The 26,358-nt window shown below is 43.4% G+C and overlaps 1 protein-coding gene across 9 annotated transcripts in view; it reads left to right on the forward strand.

Moving 5' to 3' along the window:
* Positions 1–24,763, forward strand: part of adgrl2a (adhesion G protein-coupled receptor L2a) — a 96,648-nt gene extending 71,885 nt beyond the window's left edge. For 2 of the 9 annotated variants that reach the window (XM_041936025.1, XM_041936026.1), the window contains exons 7-22: positions 454–557; positions 1,446–1,631; positions 2,233–2,271; positions 4,306–4,489; positions 5,217–5,339; positions 5,798–6,003; positions 6,652–6,822; positions 7,482–7,691; positions 8,478–8,698; positions 9,359–9,425; positions 13,450–13,541; positions 16,510–16,678; positions 16,888–17,016; positions 17,755–17,851; positions 20,280–20,297; positions 22,194–24,763. In XM_041936025.1, the coding sequence (XP_041791959.1) occupies positions 454–557; positions 1,446–1,631; positions 2,233–2,271; positions 4,306–4,489; positions 5,217–5,339; positions 5,798–6,003; positions 6,652–6,822; positions 7,482–7,691; positions 8,478–8,698; positions 9,359–9,425; positions 13,450–13,541; positions 16,510–16,678; positions 16,888–17,016; positions 17,755–17,851; positions 20,280–20,297; positions 22,194–23,041 (2,864 nt within the window). In that variant the 3' untranslated portion in view covers positions 23,042–24,763. Of the gene's footprint in view, positions 1–453; positions 558–1,445; positions 1,632–2,232; positions 2,272–4,305; positions 4,490–5,216; positions 5,340–5,797; positions 6,004–6,651; positions 6,823–7,481; positions 7,692–8,477; positions 8,699–9,358; positions 9,426–13,449; positions 13,542–16,509; positions 16,679–16,887; positions 17,017–17,754; positions 17,852–19,398; positions 19,528–20,279; positions 20,298–21,521; positions 21,575–22,193 lie in introns of all 9 variants that reach the window. The other 7 variants (XM_041936031.1, XM_041936034.1, XM_041936032.1 and 4 more) reach the window with 7 other exon arrangements.
* The last annotated feature ends 1,595 nt before the right edge of the window (positions 24,764–26,358 follow it).

Consider the following 26,358-nt stretch of genomic DNA (forward strand, 5'->3'; position numbering starts at 1 on the left):
CGAGTTCATCAGACACGGGGCTAATTAGGACGGGGGGAAAAAAAATTGTCACCACTTTGTAGGAAAAACACGAGCAAGCTGTTGAAAATATTTTCAGAAAATAATGTTGCAGAAACAAATTTGGTGACTTTAACATGTTTGGAGTTTACTGTATCACACAATGTCAGTTTCATTAGTCCTTTGGCAGCGTTCAGTCTTACCTGACTGGCACAGTGAAAAACAGAATATCCTTCAGGGCTGACATCTCAGTGTGCACGCACCAGCAGATGCTCTCTGCCTTCATATTTGTATAAAAGATCTAAATTTGCATTTGTGTAAATTTCTTGCTTGTGTGCAGGTTCTTCTTAGTATCTGTATCCTTGTCCTTTGTTGCCCTGTAAGGGACTTCATGGGAAAACAGATTTGATGTGACTTAATTGAACATGACTATTCTGTTTTTGTTTTCCCTGTCAGGCACAGCCTCTTATTTATGTGTCCTTTCCACTGGGGCCTGGCACCCGAAGGGCCCTGATCTCAGCAACTGTACCTCCCACTGGGTCAACCAAGTAGCCCAAAAGGTTTGTATGAGCTCTGCCTCCCTGTTTTCCCTCTAAGCGGAATGTGCTTCTTCAAAACATAGGAGGGTAGACAAAATAATGGAGACACAGCCTTGTAAATGACTTCTACACTGATGTAACGTATTTGTCAGCTGTAACAGAGGTCTGAAAATGAGGACTTTGATTTGTGTGTTTTGAGAAAACAGCTAAAAATGTGAAGACTGTGAAGGTTTATATATTAAGGGAAATTATGACATAAACAAACTACAGTGAACACAGGCAGATATTTAACAGGCACAAATTAAGTGTGATAGAATGTATATATTACCTTTGCCTCCAAGTTAAAATCTTTTTAGAATAAAATAATACTTTCCCTCCCTTATGTGCCAGAAATGTGTGCCAGAGATGTAAAGTGGATAAAGCAAGCAGCTCTCATTGTACCTGTTTTTTTTAATAATAATAATAATAATAATAGTAATACTTTATTTATACAGCACCTTTCCAAAACAAGTTTTACAAGGTGCTTAACTGGGTAAAACCAACAAACAACAGAAATTATTAAAGTGTTAATCATAAAAACAATAAGACGAACAATAGCACCATCAATAAAAGCAATAAAACATAGTAATAAAACAAACTAAAAAATTCAAACAATAAAAACAAATGGTGTGCGAAGTTAAGATCACCGAAAGGCCGGACTATAAAACCTACCTTAACTTAGCACACAGTACAAAACTGCCAATATGGCAACTTCTCCTACGTGAAGAAAACATTAAAGCCCCGTTTCACAACTGGCATTTCGAGGACTCACTCAAGTGTGATTTGATGTCAGAAGCCGAGCTGTAAAGAACCCTCCAAGTCTGTCGTCTTGCATCCATGTGAACATTATTCACTGCCACCCCCTCGCAGATCCGCAGCGGGGAAAATGCAGCGAACTTGGCCAACGAGTTAGCGAAGCACACCAAAGGCCCCATCTTCGCCGGGGACGTCAGCTCCTCGGTGCGCCTGATGGAGCAGCTGGTGGACATCCTGGATGCTCAGCTGCAGGAGCTCAGACCCAGCGAGAAGGATTCTGCAGGACGGAGCTTCAACAAGGTAACCACATCCACCGGAAAAATGCCTCCCTCGTGTCACTTAATGCACTACATTAAGGTAAATACTCAAGCCATTTTTCTCACCAGCTCTCTCTTGCTGCACCACGCTGACACAGTGAATGGCAAATGCGTAAAGGAACACAGAGCTCCCCAGAATAATGCAGTAATATGTGCAGCGGTTGTTATTGTTTGTCACATGCATTCTTCCTTTTCAAGTCGAGGAAAGCTGTGACACAAACTAAACAAAAAAAGCAGTTATGTTATCCTGGGCTCTGACATGTAGCAGAGATCTGTATTCATGGCAGTATTTGTGGTATCGGCCGTAATGTGGTTTTTCTATCATGTGTCAGGAGGCTTTGAGAGGAAAAAGCAGGGTGTCATAAATGTGAGTTAAAGCCTTTGCTGCTCGACCTCCAGGTAAGCAGGGCAGCGGCGCCTGAGACAGTGCGGCAGGCGATGGGGGAGCAGCTGATCACTCATTCAGTCGTTAGTTAGTCAGTCAGTCAACCTCTCAGGCAGGGCCTTGCTTCTACAAAGCTCATGAACTTGTGCAAATTATGTCTCTATTTTTTATCTGCTCTTTTTCTTTTCTAATTAAAAAGCTTCAAAAGCGAGAAAGGACATGCAGGGCATACATGAAGGTACTGGAGTAATGCTTCTGCCCGCTCTGCTTGCTGCCGTCCCCTCCTCTACCCCTGTGCTACTGTACATGCCCCGGCCACGTTCAGCAGCATGCACCCTCTGCACTGTCGTGTACCTCCTCCTCCCTGTGCTTCCTGCTTTTTTTTTTTTTTTTTTGAGTAATTGCCTTACACACAGACACAATTGCACCCAAAGTGCTTTTTCTAACTCAAAGAGAAGTCATCTCCAATTACTGCGGTGGCTTCTTTACATGGATGTGTCTCTGTGTTTTTTTTTTTCCTCCCCCTCTATGCGTTGGCAGCGATTTTGTTTTTCATTCTGTTTTTCCCTATTGTGTGTTTTCTGAGCGTTTACACAAGATTGCACGTCTGGATGCGTAACACCACGACTCAAACAAACATCCTGTTCTTACACTCCTCTCATTATTCATTTGCTGAAGGATTTACTGCTTTGTTGCAATTTTTGCTTTCATATGAGAGATCCTCTTCCATGTAAAACGCTCCTGAATATTGCATCAAACACAGTTCACTTGTGATTTATTCAAACCTTTTTTTTTTCCAAGGACCCTCACCTGACCTTTCACTGCATGTTAAATAAAAATTGCAGCTCTTGTTTCACAAGGACATAGGTTTTAGGTCGTAGAAGTCATTTGGTTCATAAATTAAAGGTGCAAATATTCAGCTCTATCTGGTTAATAGGGTTAGCCAGGTCGAACCATTTTTTCCCCCCTCTTTTTCCTCAAATGCTATCCGGTTGGGTTCATACCTCAAAGTATTTTGGCCATATATATCCCTCCACCATTAGGGAGATCAGTGTCCTCCACCTGCCACCAAAGTCACCCCCCTCAATCCAGATCTCTCCTCCGGGAGGGTATTAAAATGGATCGAGCTAATTAGCCAGTCAACGGCCGTGAGCTCGTAAAAAAGAAAGGAGGGAAAGGGAAATAAGATACATGTATGCAGTCGCACAACTCCCCAAAAATGTGACATCATTTTTTAATGTCATTACATTGAGATTTGAAGTCAAAGGTAGCGACAGTGTTATAAGTTGCATCAACATGAATGACAGCCGTCATTTGGCTGGTGACAGCATAAGAGGATCTGGGACGTTGAGTCAGCAGTATCTGACATCTGCCATAGTTCATGCAGCATCACTACAGCAGCCCCCCACCCTTTCCACCAGCCGTCGCCGGCATTGATTACCCGATTAGACACATTGATTTGATTATTTCCTGAAGAAAGCCCAGCGTCGTCTGGCTCCTACGCCCAATTTATCCGCCGCCTGCCCTGAGCTGTTCATGCGGCAGAAAGTGTGCGGATGGAAAAATATTTTTGAAACAGTTCATTTAAACAAGTTAACATGTTTTGTTTTGCATACATTTGCGTCTCCTTTTTTTAGTGCTTTTTGCAGGGTGACTTAATGGCTTATTGCACAGTTAAGTATTTGCACTTGATTTCAAGATGACTGCACATCAAAAGTTGAAGAAAAAGAAAGTTTCCACAAGCCGGACGCTGAACTTTGCAATCAGAGAATTTTAATTGAGGACAGCTTTTGGTACTTTGATCAGGCCATCTCTTAATATCCTGCTATTGGACAGACCTGATAGACTCAGTACACTGTGACCCTCAGTGTCTGCTCTGATGCAACGTCCTTGAAAGAGAAACTGAATCTGCACCATCCCCAATAACGCTCCTGTTCTTCCCTCCCTCTGCAGTTTCTCCTCCATGATCAATATGATTACAAAAATGATGTCTTTCTTATACAGTAAATGCCTGAATTGATCTTGTCATATATACCATGAAATATAAATGTCCCTTTTTAAAAAAAAAATGCTCCTTTTTTTTCATCGCGTTCATTTTAATCCTCACAGATGTGATGCCTCAGCACAGCATTTCATCCATTTCATTTCAGTGTCTGCATGTCACTGTTTTGTGCTTGCAAACAAACTCGTTTTTTTCAGAGTTGCTCGAGTGCGTTTGTGTTTTGTGTTGTGTTCTGCTTATTTTTTTGTCTGTTTGTCTGGTTCGACACAGGCCATCGTGGACACAGTAGATAACCTTCTCCGACCGGAGGCCTTGAAGTCCTGGCAGGACATGAACAGCACAGAGCAGACGCACGCAGCCACCATGTTACTAGATACCCTGGAGGAAGGGGCCTTCGTCCTTGCTGACAACCTCATGGAACCCGCCATTGTCAAAGTTCCTGCAGACAACATAAGTAAGTAAAACAAGAGTTTGTGGTGAGCAAGTGACAAGCGTTCTCGATTGATGCGAGCTCAGTTAATTTGATTACTTTCAATTCATTGGGAGAGTAACTCTTGTGATAGGAAAACAAGGCCGCCACATAAAAAAGGACTTTGTTTTCATAATAAGCGTTTAAACCTCGGGGGAACAGAAAAAACGACGCATATTAGGTTTAACGAGTCGCTTACTGACAAAGTGATGAATATCGAACAATTAAATAGACTGGATTCTCTGATTGCGCACGCTTAGTTTATAAATGTGTGCGTCTAGACCTTGTAACTCTATACATTAATGCGAACATTAGCCTGCTGTGGAGTCAGAAAAAGTGCATTGTTTATCCTCAGCCTCCTCCTCTCATTTTCTTCTGCTGTTCCACCACATAAGGGAGGCTTCCCCTTAGTCTGCCCTGTTGTTTTATTCATATCAGTAAGAGGCTCACTGGGCTGCAATGATCACTTTGTGATTGACGTTTTTATTGTGTAGCTCCCTGTCACAAAGATTTAGTGTTGTGAGTCGTTGATATGTCCTTTGGTCTGTGCCAACATTTCAGTTTGTGTCGAAATGTCAGCAACAAAGCTCCACTGTTTCCTTTTAATGCCCTGACGTCTAAGTCAAACAGTCTGAAATGACCAGTATCTCATTCTCTTGTCCTTTAATCTCTCTTTTCTCCCCCGTCCTTCTGCCTTTTCTGCACACCGCAGTCCTGGATGTGTACGTACTGAGCACGGATGGCCAGGTCCAGGATTTTAAATTCCCGCAATCCAGCAAGGACGGCATCTCAATCCAGCTGTCGGCCAACACCGTCAAGCTCAACAGTCGCAATGGTGAGCTCTCACGAACGCACCGAAGGCAGAGAAAGAAAGAAAGATTTAGTTCTGTATATTCTAAGAGCAGTGGAGTGCTGAATCAATGTGTGAGGAACTGGGAAACGTAAGTGTGTGTGTTTGACTTTTGCTCCCAGTCTTGTTCTGTGAAAAAACAAAAGGCTGTATTAGTGTTGGAGCCCAACAAAGGAGTTTATCTCAAAAACCTCAAGCTCTGTGATTTGGGCTGAAAAATGAGAGGCCACTTCTTTCTCTCATTCTCGCAGTTCCTTTGTTGAATATTTTAAATTGAGCTGCACTGAAATAAACTGGAGTCTTTAAATATTTTTAGTCCTCTTCCTGTGCATATTTTGTCACCACAGCTTTTTTGTACGTTGTCTGAATTCTTCTGAAAGCTTGATTTTTTTTAACCCCCCCCCTCCTCTTCCGGCTATCTGTCTCCATCTTTCGCTCTACAGGAGTTGCCAAGCTGGTTTTTGTGCTCTACAAAAACCTGAGCCAGTTCCTCAGCGCAGAAAACGCCACCATCAAGATGGCCAATGAGGCTTACGGCCGCAACGTGTCGGTGGCTGTCAACTCTGACATCATCGCTGCCTCAATCAACAAAGAGTCCAGCCGTGTATTCATTAATGACCCGGTGATTTTTACCCTGAAGCACAATGATGTGAGTCTCCCTGCTGGAGCGAATGGAGAGGTCATATTAAAAACACCAGGAGGGAACATCGAGAGTAGACAGAGATCTGCTATTTGAATTGTAAATGTCTGGCTAGGTCACTCGCCAGTTTATTTAAGTCATTGAACATCAAATTAAAGGAGTCTTTAGAACCTAAGTGAATTCTTAATGAAAACTAATTCTTTAATCAACATTGGGATATAAATGATACCCATTTTCTTTTATAGTGGGGGAAATTAACTCCTAGATTAGCCGTACAATCTAGGATGAAATTACTGGAGCACCAATTATCTTTCGTCTTTTAAAGTTGTCACTAGAGTTCCCAGAGGGCCACGCGTGGCTCCATTCTTTATCAGAGAAATTGTGCAATTCCAAAGACACGCTGTCAAACAATTATGCCTCTCTGTTATTAAGGCCTCATATACCCAACTACGCTTCGGCTGACTTGGCAGGCATGTTCCAAATGAGATGCAACATATGAATTGCTTCATAAGAGCTGTGAAGTGAAAAATCCTCATCCATATCAGTGCAGAAAAATACTTTGTATGAGTAGGGGGTAAATGGCCTCTGTTCTACATGTACTTCAATTTGAGGCAGTCAATTATTTGGACACTTAACCATATCTCTTGTTATCTGCAGATGGAGCGCTACTTCAACTCCAATTGCTCCTTCTGGAATTACTCTGAGAGGAGTATGATGGGCTACTGGTCCACCCAAGGCTGCAAACTCCTGGACTCCAATAAAACACACACCACCTGCTCCTGCAACCACCTCACCAACTTTGCCATCCTCATGGCGCACCGTGAAATAGTACGAATTTTTTTTAATCCCACATCCAACTGAATGCTCTTTCAATGTCACCTGTAGCATTTAGGACTTCTTTTCTGTCTCATAAGCAAACCCCAAACCCCAATCATTCCTGTTTCTAGGTTTAAATGGCAAGACTACAGTGATCCCAGCGAGGTTCAGGGAGAAGTTTCCTGTTGTCACCTTGCTGCTTTCTCTATTCACTTATTAATTCTTTAAACTGACGCTCTGTAGCTCAGTGGTTCCCAACAGTTTTGTCTTGGGGTTCCCTAAAATGAAGCATTGTCTACTTGTGACCAGTTCAACCAATTTTTTTTTTCTTAAATGTATTTAATTTGAAGGATTTTTAAAGACCTGAAGAGGTGAAAATATCCAGTTCTTCACAAGAACAGAAATGAGAGGAAAAAGTCTTCAAAATAAAAACATTATTTTGTGTCAGAGAAAGATTTTTTTTCCCATTTAATCGTTTTTTGGCCCCCTCAGATATATTTCTTTTATGTTTGCTGTATTTATCATAGTCATTCATTCAGTATAATATAATAATAATAAGGGAAGTTTGGTGATGCTCATTAGGTCACATGATTTGAGGCATGAATTAATTCAAACATTCCTCACAGAGCTGAAAGAAAAGCATGTGACCTTCTCTCTTTTCACATTCTCAGGATAAAGGCATAGTGCACGACCTGCTCCTGACTGTCATCACTCGAGTCGGGATCGTAGTGTCCCTCGTCTGCCTCAGCATCAGCATCTTCACCTTCTGCTTCTTCCGGGGCCTGCAGAGCGATCGCAACACCATCCACAAGAACTTGTGCATCAATCTCTTCATTGCGGAGTTAATATTCTTAATTGGTATCGATATGACGGAACCCAGGGTAAGCCGGAACGATTGCACCCCATTGATTCGGTTTTGATTCATTCCCGCTCACTTTATCTCCTCTAACCCCCAAAACAAAACAAAAGACCCTTTCAGAGTGAAATGGATGAGACTTAAAGCATTGTTTGTTTCTAACCTTCTCTGCTTGTCCCTGACATGACATGAGTGGGACAGCACCATTAATATAGATTACTAAGGAGCCATGTCTTCCACTTGACAGGTCTTTTTTCCTCCTTCACTCACAGCCACGGTTGCCATGGCAGAGCCTGCATCCGCACTGTTTTTGTTTGTGTTGTTTTTTTACTTTCTTTCACCTACTTTTTCCCTCCAGTCTCTAGAAGCACGAAAACGTTTTTTTTTCCCACGTACAGCTGGGAATCAAAGCCTCAAATGCTGAGCGAGATGATTAAATCTACTGACTCTAACCTTACAATACGAATGCCTTTTCAATTTCTACCGTGCTGATGGAACGTTAAACCTGTGCATAGTCAGAGCCCATGTGGTGAATGAATATTCATTACCCTTTTCCAGCAGTTTCACTGATATGTGTTCCACTGAATGGGTGGGGCAGCAGCGGTGAATGTCGTCTTTTCAGTGGATTTTAATAAAAGATGGGCCGTATGATATACAATTTTCAATAAAGAAAGTGCTAAGATACCTTTTGCCATGCTTAAATCATTTTTGTACCTCAGGTTAATCTAGAAAGCTCTCAATTTATTAAAACTGTGATCATATTGTTTGTTCTTGCTTTTCCTTGAATATTCTTTGATTGTGTGAATCTTAGATCGGATGCGCCATCATCGCTGGGATCCTCCACTTCTTCTTCCTGGCCTCCTTCTCCTGGATGTGTCTTGAGGGGGTCCAGCTGTACCTCATGCTGGTGGAAGTCTTTGAGAGCGAATACTCAAGGAAAAAGTACTACTACGTGTCTGGTTACCTCTTCCCCGCCATTGTGGTCGGCGTCTCCGCAGCCATCGACTACAACAGCTATGGGACAGACAAAGCGTAAGTGCAGCTTTCCGAGCAAACCCTTGGAAATGCAGAGCAGACACGCTGGATGCTACGCTGTGTGGGCTTACCTGCTGCGTCTGTATGTGGCAGCTTTTGAAAAGAAATCTGCTCATCATTTCTGCCAGCGCCTTATGTGCCTCTCTGGAGACTTTTTTTATTTTTTTTCAAAAACATTTGAGCTCCTTTTGCCAGGGATGGCGAAAGGAGCTGTTCAATTTTTTATGTCATTTGAAAGTGGCTGACAGGCTCAACACTGTGGTTTCAGGGGGGGGGGGGCAGCTACATTAAAGCCTTTCTGCTTAAAGACCCTCCTGTGACCTCTTGTTTGTAAATGCTCTCTTAAAGAGAAGAGCACTGTGAAGAAAAGCCTTTTACGCAGATTAATGGCCATCTCACACCCAGCCATCAAGAGGGGCTACGAGGGGTCTTCTCACTGTTTTGTGCAGCTGTATTAATGTTCAACCTGTGAAAAGGAGCGTTTGATCGCACTCAAAGTTAAATATTGACTGGAAATTGCACAAAGTCATCAGCCCAAGTAACCAAAAATGAACGTCTTTCCATTAAATATTTGGCCGCAGGAGCATGAACACTTGACTGCTGCTGTTTTTGTAACGTGTGCTGCCACTGAGCTGAAGCGTGTGTTTCTTGTCATAGGTGCTGGCTAAGTGTGGACAATCATTTCATATGGAGTTTTATAGGACCTGTCACCTTTATCATCATGGTAAGCTGTTTTATTTTTCTTTGAATACCGAGACTGTCAGAGTGAGGAAGGGACTGAGAGGCTGAGATGAAGGTGGGAGATAAAGGGAAGCGAGATGGTTGAACTGAAGGGAAAGTCAGTCGGATTTCTGCTCCTCAGTCTCGCCGGTGATGACAGGTTAATTTTGCGCCACAGACAGATTCCGAGGCATCCGACAATTCTCCCTGCCTCTCAGCACCTGACAAGGATCAGGATTTGATAGTGTACTCTAACCTCGCATTTACACAACTCCCATGAAGTGTCACGTGACGGACTTCGGCTAATGGGCCGAGTTCCACTTCTTATGATAAAGGAACCAAAAAAAAAAAAAAGATTAAAAAATGGCCTCGAGGTGTGCATTTTGCAGCACGGTCTGTTAGATTGTTGAGCTCCTCTTTTCCTTCCTCTGCATCAACCTACCTGTCTGTGTGTGTGTGTATGTGTGTGTGTGTGTGTGTGTGTGTGTGTGTGTGTGTGTGTGTGTCTGCCTTCCTTTAGTAAATAGCAGCTGACAGTGTTGGAGAGAAGAAGAAAAGCAAAGGCACCTCTCTGTTTGGTCAAGGACCGTCAGGGTGAAGGACATATAGCATATCATAGTGACATATGTCCCACTGAAGCATGCAATTATTTACTGGTCATGACATTATTATCTCCCGCTCCATCAGAGAGGCTCAGAAGAATGAGACCTTAGGGAGTCTTGCCTCCCTGTGCAAAAAAAAAAAAATAAGAAAGAAAGAAATAGCAGGTGGTATTCCTCAGATATTTCCTCTCAGCCCACCACACCATGTATTGCTTTGCCCTCATGCACACCAAGGGATGAGGAAGCTCTGCAAACTTGTCTTGCTGCTGTGCAGGGAGGACGGGTGGTATTTGTTCAGTACTGTGTTCATTATCCAGCATAATGGCCGGTACTGTATCTACAGATGCAGTGACCTCTGTTGAACATCAAACTGACACTGAAAATATACTGGAGAGAGGGGGCACCCGTGTCAAATTCCAGCGAGGCTCTGTGCACCATTGGCAGACCGCTAGGAGCTTTCAAAGTAAAGATATAGTACAGCTCTTTGTCTGTGTGGTAACAGAATAAATAAAAGACGAATGCGCTCGCTGGACTGCATTTCACAGTTTTCTCAAACAGAGACATTGCCACTCGATGTAGCATTTAAAAATGGAGGAGGAAGTGTGCAGAAGACCTGGCAATGGTCTGTGTCGGATTGAAACGTCTTTCAGTAAATTGTGAAATGTTTCTTTTTTTGTTTTCATTGATTTTTTTCTTTTCTTTTTTTTTTTTTGGGCTCAGCACCCGCTTTGAATGTGCGAGCTTATAATTGAGGGAAAGCTAACACAGTGTTAAAACAAACACACATTTCTCCCTGTCTCAGCAAATGCTCCGTCAGCCACACAGGAATATGTTTCCTCTCTCCAAATTGGACCCTCATTGTTTTCTGATCGCGTGTTGCTTCTATTATGATTTGCATGAAAAATGCGTTCCGCGGTGGAAATGATGATCAGGATCCCGGTGGTGATGACCGGGGAGATAGAATCATGACCCTGTGAGGAGCTAATGTATTGTAGCAGAGCTAATGTGTGACAGGAATGAGGTTTCGCAGCGCTGCTCTCAGGCATCGCGCGCTGCTCCCCTGGTTCTGCGCAACAATTGACTCAAAAAGACAAAGTGCTGTGGAAAGGGGCATCTCAGGGGAGCGTGCAGGAGCAAGGCTTGTCTACACCATCCGTGACCCTTGGTTTCTCTACAAATTGGCTTTGTCCTTGTCAATGAGGGAGAGAGAAAGGAGGAGAGAAGGCACATAAGCCAGAGGAAAAGGAGAGAAAGCAGTGGCTGCTTTGGCTCAGGTCTGGACCCCCTCCGCCGCCACCCAAACCATGTTTGTGCCAAGTAACACTGGTTTTAACCTAGGGTGGTCATGCTTTTTGTCTCATCCTTTTGTTTCTTCTCCCTCTTTTTTTGCTTTTCCTGTTTTTTGTTTTGCTCCTGCCTGAAACAGGCCCTAAATACTGGCTGAAAACAAAAGCTGGTGGAAGGCCTTCAGATCCCTGTTCTTAGGCAGAGGCTGCCCTGTCTCTGGGCACAGGGGGTATTAGCTCCATGAAAGGGGAACATGGAAGTAATGAGTGGTGGGGGGGGGGGGCATTAGTATGCTTGAGATAGCTTCAACACGAGGCCTCTTGGATCATGACACGTCGCAAGCAGTTCTTATCATCCGGACAGCTCCATCTGCACCTTTAATATTTTATCCGCGGCAGTTCATTTGGAGTTCAGTGTGTACACACACAGTCCACTCCAGAAAAAAGCTTTCTCCTCAGTCCCAGTGTGGCGAGGTGCTTCTGCATGGCTTACAGTGATGATTCTGAGACAGAGTGAAGGATGGAGGCAAGACAGCGCGGCTCAAGCGAAGGGGAGATCCCCCCAGGAAGGGCTGCGAAAGCATGTCGGTGGGGGTGGGAACATGTGCCGTGCTGCTAGGTTGCTTTAAAGTACTGTGTCCCTCTCCTGTGTCTCATTGGATCCATGTCACCACTCCAGGCTGTGTGAAAGGGTTTTTCAGAAAAAAAAAAAAAGTCTGCACCCTCCTGTCCCCACCCCGACCCCCACCGCCTGACTCATGCAGGCAGCTGATAGAAATAATAGCTGATAGTTTCGAAACAAAACATAGCTTCAGCGCCGTCTCTGATACAAAAGAAGGTTCGCGATTCAGGATCCCCCCTCCCCCCAACCCCCCCGTCGTCCCTCTCTTTTACTGCCAGGGTTACTGTGAGTGGCTCCATGAGTTGATTGCATGTGGAGGAGTGATGTATTGATCACAGGCGGTCCTTTGATAGCACTGTGCGCCAGAACACGGACAATTTCTGTTCAACAGTGGATGGCCGTGGTCTGAGTCCAGCTCACAAAGGTCATTCATTCATTTCATGCCCTCATACTGCCGGCGCGTCCCCCTTTTTGTCTTGCATACGCTTTGGCCTTCCAAAGGTAACATGATTACACTGTAAATGTACCATAGGCTCACCTTGAACAAAGGCTTTTTGCAATTGCCATTGTATGGCGTTGTTTTCCTTTCACGCACACGCCACCGATACAGTAAGAGTATTATACTGTATTCGTCTGCTGTGTTTTTGCGTTTCTCTGATCCTCTGATATGCGCTATTGGAGACACACATTTCAATTTTTCTGTCTTAGATATTCCTTGACATTATTTATACGCGCCTGGCTTGCGGTACAAACACCGTCTGGTTCCTCTGCTGTGTGAGTGCGTGTACATGCTGTGTCAGGGACCGGTTTGCCCCAGAATAAATGTTTTTGAAGTAAATTATTTGGAGCGGCTCCTTGCCGGCCCATCCAGCCTTTGTGTCTCTGAATCACAGTATTGATTTTTAAGGTACCGAATAAATGCGCACATAGTATCCTTGTCTCAACCTGATATGTGCCACTGGCTCCCTTAAGATTTAATACATTAAAACAAGCAAGCAAGCAGGCGAACGCCATCTCCCTCTCCCTTTCTCTTGCTCTCGCCTTCTTTTCATGTGCCCGCACGCAAAAATCGAACAAAATATACCAAGTTCCCTCAAGCCTCTTGGAGCTGATCATACCTTATAATATTTCACTATGTGCATAAAATGATATGCAGTTGTTTTGTACAACAAGGGGGTCTCTTATTTCTCCTGCTACTTTTCATTCCCTTCTGACTTTGCCAGACTGCTGCTGTGTGGCTGTTTCTTTCCTTTCCTTTTTTTTCCTTCACTGTGATGGATTTTAATGCATTTCCATGCTCTTATTGATATAGAATGACACTAAATTTGGCGCCAGTCGGCCCGTCTGAGCCCGGCTGGAACGATAGATGTTTATTGGATTAGTCTGTGGACATGCAGAGAACTGAAGGCTCTCCTCTTTTAATACTTATAGACAAATTAACAGTTTTTTCTCTCTGTCTGCTATATCTTGAGTCATACATCTTCATGTATTAACACTGCCATTACTCTGTTTTGACAGCTCAATCTCATCTTCCTGGTCATCACAATGTACAAAATGGTGAAGCACTCCACCACCCTGAAACCAGACTCTAGCCGACTGGAGAATATAAAGTAAGTAAAGGGTCACATGTTGAACTCCCGCATTCTCCTGCTTATCAGCAGTATAACACTGGTGCTATTCTGCCGCTACCCGCAGGAAAAATAAAGCTCTTTTACTCTGGAGGTAATAATTTTTTTTCATTTTTACTTAATAATGTTTCCTGGGAAAAGTATTCCATCTCCAAGGCTAATTTCAGTACTTGACTACCAAGTGACATCAGAATATGTCTCTTAATGATTTTATTCTGTCAGTTTTTGAAGTGATATTTTTGACTCGGTTACACAGTTTTTCAGTGAGACTCTTGGCACGACTTCGCTGTCACGATGGCCGCGCAGACTTTGTCTTTTCGTCCTTTGTTTTTTCATTCTTTCTTGTTTTGCTCCAAGCCACCAGCCGCAGAATTGCGCTGGCATGACACACATCACTCCAAGGCCGCGACTTAACTGTGCACCGCTAGCTCTGCGAGGGTGGGGTACAGAGTAACAGCTACCATGTGTGTTTGTCGCTGGAACATGTCAAACCTTTTTTTTTTTTATAGATCCTAGAAAAGAAAAAAATTCTTTCCCTACACAACCGCCAACACCCCGACCCCCACCCCCACCCCACCCCCAGCCCCCTTCTAGTTTAGGCTTCCAGAGTCGCCTCGACATTAATGACGTGTTTTGCTTTGGGAAGGAAAGCAGTGTTTTCTGTAGCACTAATTGTTTTGGGGCTTTTTTTTTGCACATGTGCACAAAACAATATTTATTGCTGTTTACTTTCAGGGCCTCTTCCATTTGGGGTGGTATGGTTCTGTTACTCGCAGTAGCAAAGCCCCATGTCAGTTTGCACCATTACTTTACGTACTTCAACTTCTGCCCTCCACCCAGCGGAGGAGCGGCATCGCTATTTTCATCCAGTGTTTGTTATTTTTCATTTTTCCTTAATGAATGTGTGCAACATTACGGCACTGCAATCAGGAAGAACAGTCAGAAAAGGGCTTATTTAGACTTCTCGGTTTATTTGACATGGACTACTCCCTTATCAAGGAAACCACAACACACATTTACCAAACATGGTGGCACATGGTGAGATTGGCGTGCACTTGTACGTGGATGTAACCATTTCTCTTGAGCTTGTTTATACTGCAGAAATAGGTTGTGTATTAGTCGCTGTTTCCTTGTGGTCTTTCTCTGTGTGTGTGTTTTTTTGTGCCAAAGTTTGGTCTGAAAGTCAGCTTGGCACCAGTGTCACTGCATGTTGCATGTGAAGGCAAAGTTAACGCACACCCTCTCCTTTCTCTTCTGCTGTCATTCTCGTCCTCTCTCTGTTCTGCGATCCACACCAGTAATTATCGCGTTTGTGACGGCTACTATAATACAGATTTGCCTGGGTAAGCTTCTACTATACACCTCAGACAATTTTTACACCACCCACGCATTGCAGTGGCATAAACTTCAACCACAGACAATGTGCTCTGACCAAATGCTTTGCACAGAATTTTGTAATTGAAGCACCAACAGCAAAACATAAAACTCTCAGTCCTTATTAGACGCTTAATTTCATTGCCTCTCGTGATTTCCCTTGGATCAAAGTTGAAGATATCTTACTCAAATGCCGACTAACCCACGCTGTTATGCGCTCTGATCTAATTGTGTTTCTCTCTTCCTGCTTATCATGCTCTCTAGCTATGAAGATAATAAACGGTTTATCAAGTAAGAACATGTTGCCCAGTAGTCTCCTCCTCAGCTTGTAGTTTATTCTCTCCTCCTTTATTCTTTCTTTCTTTTCTTTCACCGGCCCATCCTCTCCCAAACTGCGGCTTCAGAGCTACTCATCCACTGTCCTTGTGACTGTTCACTTCCACTTCATGTCCATCATCTTGAAATCCAGTGTTGTTGTTGTGTGTTTGAGCGCTGAACTGTGACCGCTGCTGGTGTCTGAAGGCTCCACAGGACCTTCACACACGAGGCGGGGGAATCTACTTTTTCCCTTGAACTCTTTCCACATCTGCCTACAACCCCGAAAGTTATCTCCAGAAAAGCTGGGACGCTGTGTAAAACATAGATAAAACAGAATGTGATGTTTGCTAATCTTTTTATGACATATACTCAATTGACAACATCACAAAGACAAAATATTTAATATTTTACCTCGTCAGCTTCATTGATTTTCTTAAATATCTGCTAATTCTGCTTATTTGATGCAGCAACATGTTTCAAACAAGTTGGGACAGGAGCAACTAAAGACTGGGAAAGTTGTGGAACGCTCCAAAAACACCTGTTTGGATCATTCCACAGGTTAACAGGCTGATTGGTAAAAGGTTATAGTATCATGATTGGGTATGAAAGGAGCATCCTGAGCCTTTCAGTCGTTAACAAGCAGGGATGGAGCGAGGTTCACCACTTTGTGAAATTTTGTGGATTTTACTACATGGACTCAGGAACACTTTGTCAAACTGTTGTCAGTAAACACAGTTTGTTTGCAAATGACTGCATCCTGTTTTTTGTTTAGGTTTAACACAGCGTCCCAACTTTTTTGGAATGGGGGTTGTAGCTCTCCAGTTCTGATAACACACTCACTCGATAAATATTTAGTACACGATCGTGTTAAATGCTTTTTTAAGCTTATGTTTAATCATGCTGTGCTTTCCGGTCGTGCTGTTCTGTGCGTTCTAACACGTTAAAAGTTATTTACAGAAGACCAGATTAAAGTTTTGCTTCCTTCTTGCCTGTTTGATGGCAGGAGCTGCAGTTTGTTCTGAGAGTGTGTGTGGATGGAGGGGTGGGGACAGCAGGGAAAGGGCTGTGAGGACGTCATAGATGTCGTTTGTCATTTTATTGTTTTCCTTTCACCTGGTTTACAGCTTTTTTCCTAGTTTTTCATACTTATGGTGATTGCAAATCCAACTCATCATCCTCTCAGATCACTAAATGCCTCTCATGCGGATTTGTCCTCTTCTTGTGTTTGTTTGTTTTGTTTCTTTCCACCGTCCTTCAGATCCTGGGTCATGGGCGCCTTCGCTTTGCTGTGTCTGCTGGGTCTCACTTGGTCCTTCGGTCTCTTCTTCATCAACGAGGCCTCGATTGTCATGGCCTACCTCTTCACCATATTCAACGCCTTCCAAGGAATGTTTATCTTCATCTTCCACTGCCTCCTCCAGAAAAAAGTAAGTTTCTTGCCGCCCGCAGTGCTCAAAGACGGCGGTCTTTCCTTCAAGGTGAAACACTCCTGAATTTGAATGGACCTTTGCACCGGCAGGAAGAATTCACAGAGCGCCACACACTGATATAAAGAACAAACACGGCTTGCCTCAAGATCTTGGCTAAGTCATAAAGTCCACAATGTATGTAAACGCAGGGCTGTTTGCTCACGCAGGTCCGCAAAGAGTACAGCAAGTGCTTCCGCCACACGTACTGCTGCGGAGGGCTGCCGACCGAGAGCTCGCACGGCTCTGCAAAGACTTCCACCACACGGACCAGCGCTCGCTACTCCTCTGGTACACAGGTAGACCAGCAGCTTCACACGCTCAAAGACTCCCCGAGTGTCAAAACAGAGAGGAACACAGTGTCTCCTGTGCACACAATCATCGTGCAGCTCATTTGCATTGTTAACAACCCCAAAGTTTAAACAATTGCTCGTGAGAATCTACTTTCATCGTGAGCATGTAGTTACGCCAACCAAAAAAAATGCCCATCGTGCATTTTAGTTTCAGAGGCCGATCAAGAGACACAAACATTATGCCACATTTTACAAGCAGCATCTGCTGTACTGCATGAGTACCTTTCTTCTGTTCTGCCCCCTTTAGCACTTGCTTTTATCTTTTTTCTCACTAACGTCATGTGCATGGGAAATAGTACTGCGCTGTTTGAAGAGCATTGCAAGCACATTTTACTGTGGGGAAAGCCAAAATTGAAAAAAGCCCAACACATTTGCTTTATTTCTATCTTATTAAAGGCTAATAGGCCTTATTAGACAATAGCTCCAGAAGTACTGTGCTGATAGAGAAACACTCCTGTCACACTCAAACCTCCAGCCTAATTTAAGGTGCTCATGACTGGAGCTGAAGTCGTTCAACAGCTGCCTTATGTAAAATGAGTTAGCACCGCCTTTGCCTCACTGCAATACCTAGTAGGCATGTGAGGAGTAATAGTGAGTATGTACGTAGAAAATAAATGAAAGTTGATCTGAAAGGTGAGCGGGCTTGCTTAAAGTCCTAATGACTGTCCCTTGTTGACCTGACAGAGTCGTATCAGGAGAATGTGGAATGACACCGTAAGAAAGCAATCTGAGTCCTCCTTTATCTCAGGTGACATCAACAGCACCTCCACCCTTAACCAAGGTCAGTTCACACCTCATTTCTCTCCACATGCACACCTATGCACACATTTCATCATCCAGCTAAAAATACCTCCTTCAAGTTCCAATGATCCCACGCCGCAATAGAGGATCCTACTCTGCTAATAGTAATGAATGCCTTGAGCTTGAAAAGACAGAGCAGTACAGTGAAAAAAAGAGGGGGGGGGTGGATCTAGGCCTTTAGTCTAGTCTCTCTGTTCTGCCAGTGAAGGATTACAAAAATCCGTCCTCAAACACTGTGCGCTATCATTCTGGCCGGCAACGTCACTCCCGAATTGGGGCAAGGCTAGAAGAAGGTTTTTTTTATTTATTTAAGTGCGGGCTGTCTAAAGTTCATACCCAGACTCTGGGGAAACAGACAAAACTAAAAACTGAGTCATGCAACGACACGCAGAGAGCGGCCATTTGTTGCCTGGCATATAAGGTGACCTCTGTTACTTTACAGGGGGATTTATGAGCGAGGGAGGGGGAAAAACTGTCATTTATTATTTAGCTTGAGCACAAATATGATGATGAGAAGATGATGTTCAACTCTGGCTGACCTGGAGTGCTTAGTGTGTTGTTAGGCTTTCTGCTGCCTCTGAAATGGCTTTCCAAGCATGCGAGGGAAAAGAGGGTTTTACACCGAGGTAGTTTAACTTCGCTCCCTCCTCCGCCCTCCTCTGTCGCTGCCGCTCCTTTCCTCCTCTTTGTTTTTTGGCTGTCAACTCCCACGAGGTAAAACATTACACTCAGGGCCATGGAGCACGTTTTGACTTGCTGATAAATCTGTAACAATATAGATCAGCTTTTTTTTTCCTAGACTACCGTTTCCTGGAGATGTTCATGTAAAGGTTGGATATTGATCACTCCGGGGTGTAGTAGCCTAGTTACCCTGTCGAGTCAGTGCACTAAAGGAGGGCTCTATCTCCCGGAAGCACTTCCCTGTCATTAAGAACATCCCTGGAGACCTCCCAACATGATAGATGGCATTTAACACAGGTGATAAATGGCAGTGGAAATACCTCAGATCCTTAAAACACACTGCAAGCTGTGGGAAAAGAAAAACTCAAAAGGAAGATGAGGTTTGGAAGGAAATTTGAGTCTAAATAATGATTTTGATATCAAAACTTGAAAGGATTCTGCTCTTTGTCTTCGGGGAGATTTTACATTTGGACGTGCTTCAAACATTTTCCCAATCACAGACGTGCCGGGTGCTATTTTTGAAAAATGGTATTTGTTCAAAATAAGTAAATATGACTCATGAAAAGCGCTGATGACAGGAGGCAACAATGAGCTTAGCGGGTTTAAAATTGTTTTATAAAATATTGGGTTATGAATGATCTGCAACACACGTAACATATTAGCTTGAAAGCTGTTAAACACGCGCAGGGCCTGCAGACACCACCTCTCATACTTCACCCCGCACTCTCAACCACATGCCTCAGACGACACACTTGCTGCAAATGTTTCTTTTCTTCATGAAACTTTCAATCTCTGTCGGCTGACTGCGCCAAACTTACCTGCTCCTCTTCTGTCTTACCACTCCAGGAATGAGCGGGAATTATCTACTAACAAATCCTCTTCTTCGACCACAAGGCACTAACAACCCTTATAACACCTTACTGGCTGAGACAGTCGTATGTAACACCCCCACGGCTCCAGTGTTTAACTCGCCAGGTGTGCTTACTTAATACTTTCACCTGCATTCAGGTTTTTCTGCTCTTTCTTCTGTCTCTTTGTCTCTCCAGTTGAGTATACAGCAGGCCAAATGAAAAGCAGGATGTTCTGCAGTATCGCCTTTCCTTCTGAATCATTGTCTCGATGCAGTGCGTGTGTGCGTGTGTGTCGCACGTAGACATCGTACATTACGTGTGTGTCTGTGTGTGAACCCGTGCGCATGTTTTCGTGCAGGACAGAGATGTTTGCGGTCCGTCTCGACCCGCCGACTGCGCTCTCTTATTTCTCTTATCCGAGCTCTGAACGGGACACAATGATTAAGATGGGAACGAGATACTGCGTGTTCTGCCTAGCGATAATGTAAACAGTGGTGTAGACCTGAAGCTTTAGTTTAAACTGCATGATTATTAAGATTGATGCTCCTGAGCTTATCAGGAGGTTTGTTATTTTTTCTGTGTATTTTAGAGGGAGCTTTCCCCTTAAAACGTGTTAAACTGCAAGCAAAATCTGTGCTACTTAACACAGATCTGCTTAATGCAACGTTTGCATTAAGTTGTCTATGTACAGGTGTATTTGGTAATAGCTGATACCCATAAAAACGTTTTAAAAATCACTATATCTCAATTGCACATGGCTTTTAAGCATATATCACACTGTTAAGACTGTGCTGTGATTATGTGTGCTCTTCTATTTTGAAACTGAAATGGCATCTTTTGTCATGTTTTGTGCTTTTCCCTTGTGCTTCCCTCTAGTGACCTACAGAGAGACAAGTATGGGAGTAAAACTTAACTTTGCCTATCAAATGTAAATTTTTTTCAGCATGCTTATTAAAAACAACCAAAACCCTGGCACAATCACTGGTTTTACTTTAGGCCATTAACACACACTCAGTGAGCAAGTGGTTCACAAAATTATCCACCCAAATTCGACTCTAATCTGAGAAGAAATAAAGGATTTCTTTCGCTATTTGAAGTAATCTTCAGGATCTGACAGCTTTATCGCAAACGCCCATTACTCTGCTTCTCTCTCTTCTGCTTAATTTGTGATTTTAACCAAACAAAGATGTGTCGCTTTTCTCTGGCAGAAAGGAGCATTTATCAGAGAGGTTTCTTTTTCTTTCTTTTCTTTTCTCGTCTTTTCTCCCAAAACGTCTGTCCTCCCGTGGCATTCGGCGGTCTCAGTGTCCAGTAGTATTCCCCTCACACCTTTTCCAGACCACACCTGTCTGGACACCAAATTGCCTCCTAGCAGGCACGAACACATGGATGTCATGGCAGCAGCTGTTTAATTTTCCCTCGCTCCCCCTTTTTTTCCCCCCAGAACTTTCTTTTCGTTCGCCATCATTTTGAATCGGCCCTGTAAGAAGTGCGCTTTTAACAAGCCTCCAACAATCACAATGACTCCCATTTTTATTCTCTGACAAAGACAAACGTATCCCATTAGTCTTCATCTTAATTTTTTACATCTGCTGTTCTGCAGGGAGGCACGTCAGCCCACAGCAGAGCACATTTTTCCTTTATCTCGTCTCTCAATCACGCCATAACTAATATTTATCCTTTTGGCTGCTGTTTTCCATGACCTCCATGCTTTGAGAAATTCCTAACATGACTGCGTCTGACCTCTGCAGCGGCTCTGTTATTCTTGAGCTGTTCTGCTAGTGACCGGGGTCTCGCTGGGAACTGTCACTGTGACGGATGCCAAGTGTTGGGCTGCGGGCAAGCTCTGACCTTTGCCAGCTTTGGGTGCACAAGCTGCCCACTAATGGACAGAAAGTGTACCAGCACAAACCAAACAAAAGTAAAAATAGCTGCAAAAAAATCGCTGTTGGCATTTAATTCACAAAAGTAAAAGCTATTTAATGCTTGTTTGTTTCATTTGCTGAACCCTTGCTCTTGCTAAGTTGCAGTTAAGACTTTTACTTTACGTTTTGTTGTTCTTTTGAGTGATTCTTCTTCATGTTACAATAAATCATTTTACTTTCTTTTGTACATCAGCTGCTCTTAGACCAGATAGCCTGAGCAGACAGACATGATGTGAGTTGTCTAAAGTGAGTCTTTTCACCTGCTGTGTGTGGTGATGGTGGAGTGCTGCTTGTGGGCTCCCCTTGTAGTGAGAACAAAGATGGCTGTCCCATGTTGATACATGACTACTTTCCCTTTCTGTCTATGTCATCTTTTCCCATCTCTGTCCTTTTCTTTCCCTTGGCACATCCAACCTATTAGTTGCTAGAAAACCTGTAAGTGTTGTAGCTTGCCCGTTTGTGGCTTCATACTTGTGGACATCTACTTTTGCCCGGTGTGTTGTGATGGTGATTACTGTTTCAGTTTGTTTTGTTTTTTTAATGTTGTTTGGGATCTTTTTCATTGCTTTGTCACTTTTGTGGCAGACTAAAATGCACAATGCTCTGCTTATTATAAAGCAACTTTGAAAAGGGAAAGTCAAAATGTACTGTATATGTGAGAAAGTAAAATGATTTCTCATTGCAAATAATGCATGCTTACACACTGTATGTGAAGGATTGTGCCTAACTAACGGATTTACGGCATGGCTTAATTTGACTTGAGTTCTATGTGAAACTGCATCCTAAACAGCATTAAACTTCCTTTATTTAATGGTTGCTGGTGTTGACTAATGTAAAATCCCCTCACATGTTCCTCTCTTTCCAGGGCACTCACTGAACAATGCGGTGAGGGATACGAGTGCAATGGATACTCTACCGCTAAATGGTAACTTTAACAATAGCTACTCACTCCGCAATGGGGACTTTGGCGACAGCGTGCAGGTAGTAGACTGCGGCCTCAGTCTGGACGATGCTGCCTTCGAGAAAATGATCATCTCCGAGCTAGTACACAACAACCTGCGTGCCTGTAACAAAAGCCACCAACAGCAACAGCAGCAGCACCCCAGTTTACACCATCCGCCCCACCACCAGCAGCCCCCGCAGTACCACCATCACCACCACGCGGAGCGGGCTCCGCCCAAGGTGACGGTGGTGGGCGGCAGCAGCAGCGAAGACGACGCTATCGTCGCTGACGCTTCGTCTTTGGTGCACATGGGTGACGCGGTGGGCCTCGAGCTGCACCATCAGCAGGAGCTGGAGGCGCCGCTCATCCCCCAGCGGACTCACTCGCTTCTGTACGCACCCCAGAAGAAGGTGAGGACCGATGGGGGAGTTGATACCTTTGTCAGCCAGCTGACACCCACCAACCCTGACGATAGTCTGCAGTCCCCAAACAGAGACTCCTTGTACACTAGTATGCCTAATCTGAGGGACTCTCCGTACCCCGAGAGCAGCCCTGAAGTGGTGGAGGACCTGTCCCCCTCCAAGAGGAGCGAGAATGAGGACGTTTATTACAAGAGCATGCCTAACTTAGGGGCTGGCCACCAGCTCCAAGCCTATTACCAGATAGGCCGAGGGAGCAGCGATGGTTACATTATTCCTATCACCACAGAGGGCTGCATCCCTGAAGGCGATGTACGGGAAGGACAGATGCAGTTAGTGACAAGCCTTTAAATGTATTTAAATCATCCCCCAACCTCTTCCTGCCCTTTCCAAGCCCTGACCTCTCGGAGGACACTCTCGTGAAGGGAAGGAAGTGTTTGTTTTGTTTTTTAAGAGAGCCTAGAAGTCCCGTCACACACACTAGCCATTTACAAACCCTCCTCCGCCAGCCGCATCGCCATCTCCTCCTCCCCGGACATGCCACTCTTCTTACCCTCCCTGCAGACCAACAGACTTGGTGCACAGCAATGGCAGTGCAAAGTTCCAGTGAGACTGTACATAAAATGCAGAGTCGAATTTCAATTTCAAGAGACAAGCCAACTATGTATTTAAATGTGCTGCTGCTGTTGAATAATTGAGAAATTTAAGGTACGAAAATAAAAAAAAAAGACAAAAAAAAAAAAACAACAAAAGAAACATTACTGGCGACATCGGATCAGAAATTTCCCGGTTAAAAGGTTGTACATACACTCCCCAACATCCTCGTTGAAGCCTGTTTTTTTATTGTAAACAAAACAACACCCCTGGACCAGGACATGGACTCTGTTTGTAAAATGTTCCTGATCAGACTGTTAGATAAGGAATATAAGGTCCTGGTTGCCCAGAGTCTCCATCACCATGAAGTTTGGATTGTATAACCACTAGCAATCAAGCCCCTGGCCTTATATTTTCTCAACTGTACATTGAACTGTTGTCAAGGAAAATGGCTAAAATATATATTTTGTTGTATTGCTAGTGTAAAATAAAAAATCATGGGAAACAATAAATATGAAGAAACCTTTTAATTGCAAAATTTAACGTTTGAGAGACTATTGTGTAGAAGTTGCACATATGTTATACGGTGTGTTTATGGTTCCAACACTTCATTCATGGTAGTATGTTTGAACGTAATGGCTTATGAAAAGAAAGGAGGATTTAACAAATTACAAAGATTCATTCTCACTTTTTTCCACTTGTGAACAGTGTTTTTTTGCTTATTGACTTCCATTGATATCGCCCATTGAAATATGTCTCTTTGATTTTGCCAAAGTATCATTACTTTAGTAGAATGGGAATGCAGAAACCCAGTTAAAGTGATTTATGCATTGCACAGTTTTTTTGTGTAATTCTGAATGAAATAGATCTTTTTAACAGTCATGGCAGAGTAATGGGCACGCGCAAATGACAGACTTTTGACAATAAAGTTTATCATAAATGTAGTTCTTCCGCCTGGGTTTGGACATTTTATTTATTGAAAAATAAATGGGAAATGTGTGAATATTTTCCAGCACTGGTATACATGCTGTACTGTAGCTCATGTTTTCTATGTAAACATGTTACCAAGGGGCTCATCACTTAAGACTGATGTAAAGTTCAACACTTGTTTAACAAATAAAATAAATGTGAGATTTTTTGTCAAATGCCAGTTGCTTTTTAATGGTTTGTGTTTTTGGTACTATTTGAGAAAACAGGTTTGATTATTCTGCTATGGACAAAATACACCTTTGACTCAGGTTATAAGTAAGTCCCGAGCACCTTGAACGGTAAATTGGAGAATTTGTTTTCTGGGGGATTTATTTGCTTTTTGTTCTGCTTTTTCTTCCATCGCTGCAGAGTAGAGAGAACTCATTTCACCGTATGTGTTAGAGAAGCCAAATCTTTCCATGTGATTCAAAGATGAGAAACTCAGGTAGGAAAATTGCATTGTAAATGTTCCTCTGTGTGGTTGTAACACTAATAAAGGTTCAAAAATGACACTGGTTCACAGCATTGTCCACTTAGTATATTATTGAATGAACACTAGTCCTGGCACCATTAAAAAGGCCTGCACTACAGAAATCATGTAAAACGTTGGCTTTAATGCCATGTGGGAGTGGAAACGTGTCCGTGGACCTAACAAGGGGTCAATGTTACACTTGGCTGCGGTTGTAGAAATATATTACACATAATATGTCCAAGTATGACACGTATTTGCACTAATTAATGTCTGCTGCCGCCGCCGCCACTGCTGCTGCTGCTGGAGCCCACAGTCAGTTCTTGTACAGTTTTATGCCTCAGGTAGTGCTAATTTACGAAGCATTTTAATATAACACCAGTTGAGACAGAGTGACAGCTCTCAGCAGGGTAGCTGGAAATTGCACTGTTTACCATTTGGCATTGAAGGAAATGACTCAGAACTTTGCAAAAATCCGCTTTATGTCAGAGCCGGTGCACATAATGCTGTGTGGGCTGTGTGTTGTTTTGACTTTTTCCACAATTATGTGACATTTTGTGCAATTATGTCTGGCTACAAATTGTCATAGAAGAATTATGTTCTTTTTTCGTGATCTCTTGTACAGACCCCTTAAATGTCAGTTAAGAATCAAGTGTTGAGGTGACTGTTGACGGTTGAAAATGGCAAACATAATGACGTGCATAATAATCGGTGGAGAAAAAATCGGATTGATTTCCATCTTGCATTGTAAAAGTTGCAGCATCATTTTATCTGTATGAGAGCCCAGAGGTCTGAATATGTAATGTTTTTTTAAAGAAGAATCCTTTTCTAATAATTAAGACATATTCAGTCAGACAGCAAGAAACTGTATGGTAATCTGTAACAAAAGTCATTATAAAGAATGAATTCATGTTGAATAACCTGAGACGGCTCATCCCACACTTACAGAGGAGAAACCTGCTTCTGTGTCCAGACTGTGTTCGACTTCGAAGTTTCACTGCAGTAAACACTCAATCTCTCATCGTCAAAAGTTCTTCTAACCTGAGCTTGTCTTCGCTCATTGATTTTGAAAGCAAACACATTGCATCACATAAATCACATTAGCTGCTTCTCACCAGCAGTTTGTTTACCCAAAAACATAATGACAACTCTTCTCCATCTAGATCCCGTCTAAATTGTGAAATAGAAACTCCACATTAACATTAAGTAGGTAGCTGCTCTCCTCAAATGCAGACAAAACAAATGATTCCCAACACTTTGCTCTCCCCTCTCTAACTGCAGTTTGTTTATCCTAACACAGTGACCTCAGACGTGGACAAACTCAGCTGGTAAGCAGGTTTATTTTCATTATTAAGGGCAGGGAAATCTGATCTTGGATTGGCTATTTGTCTGAGAGGGAATGCGGCCTGGGTACCCTCCAGCTTTGCGTGTGGCCCTCTCACCGTGCACGAGCCTCTCTAATTCCCCGTCTTTTGCTCAGGGAGAGACTCGCCCTTTGTCAAACATTGATTCAGAAGTAGGCCAGGAGCCGAGGGGCTGAGAGCTCGCCTGCTCCCACAGAGGAGCCGGTCGGTCCCTGGAAGCCGAGGTGGAGAATACTGTCAGCAGAATCGGGGGGAAGCTGCTCAAGACGGAT

The sequence above is a fragment of the Chelmon rostratus genome, chromosome 4, assembly GCF_017976325.1.
Source record: "Chelmon rostratus isolate fCheRos1 chromosome 4, fCheRos1.pri, whole genome shotgun sequence".
Taxonomy (NCBI): Eukaryota; Metazoa; Chordata; class Actinopteri; order Chaetodontiformes; family Chaetodontidae; genus Chelmon; species Chelmon rostratus.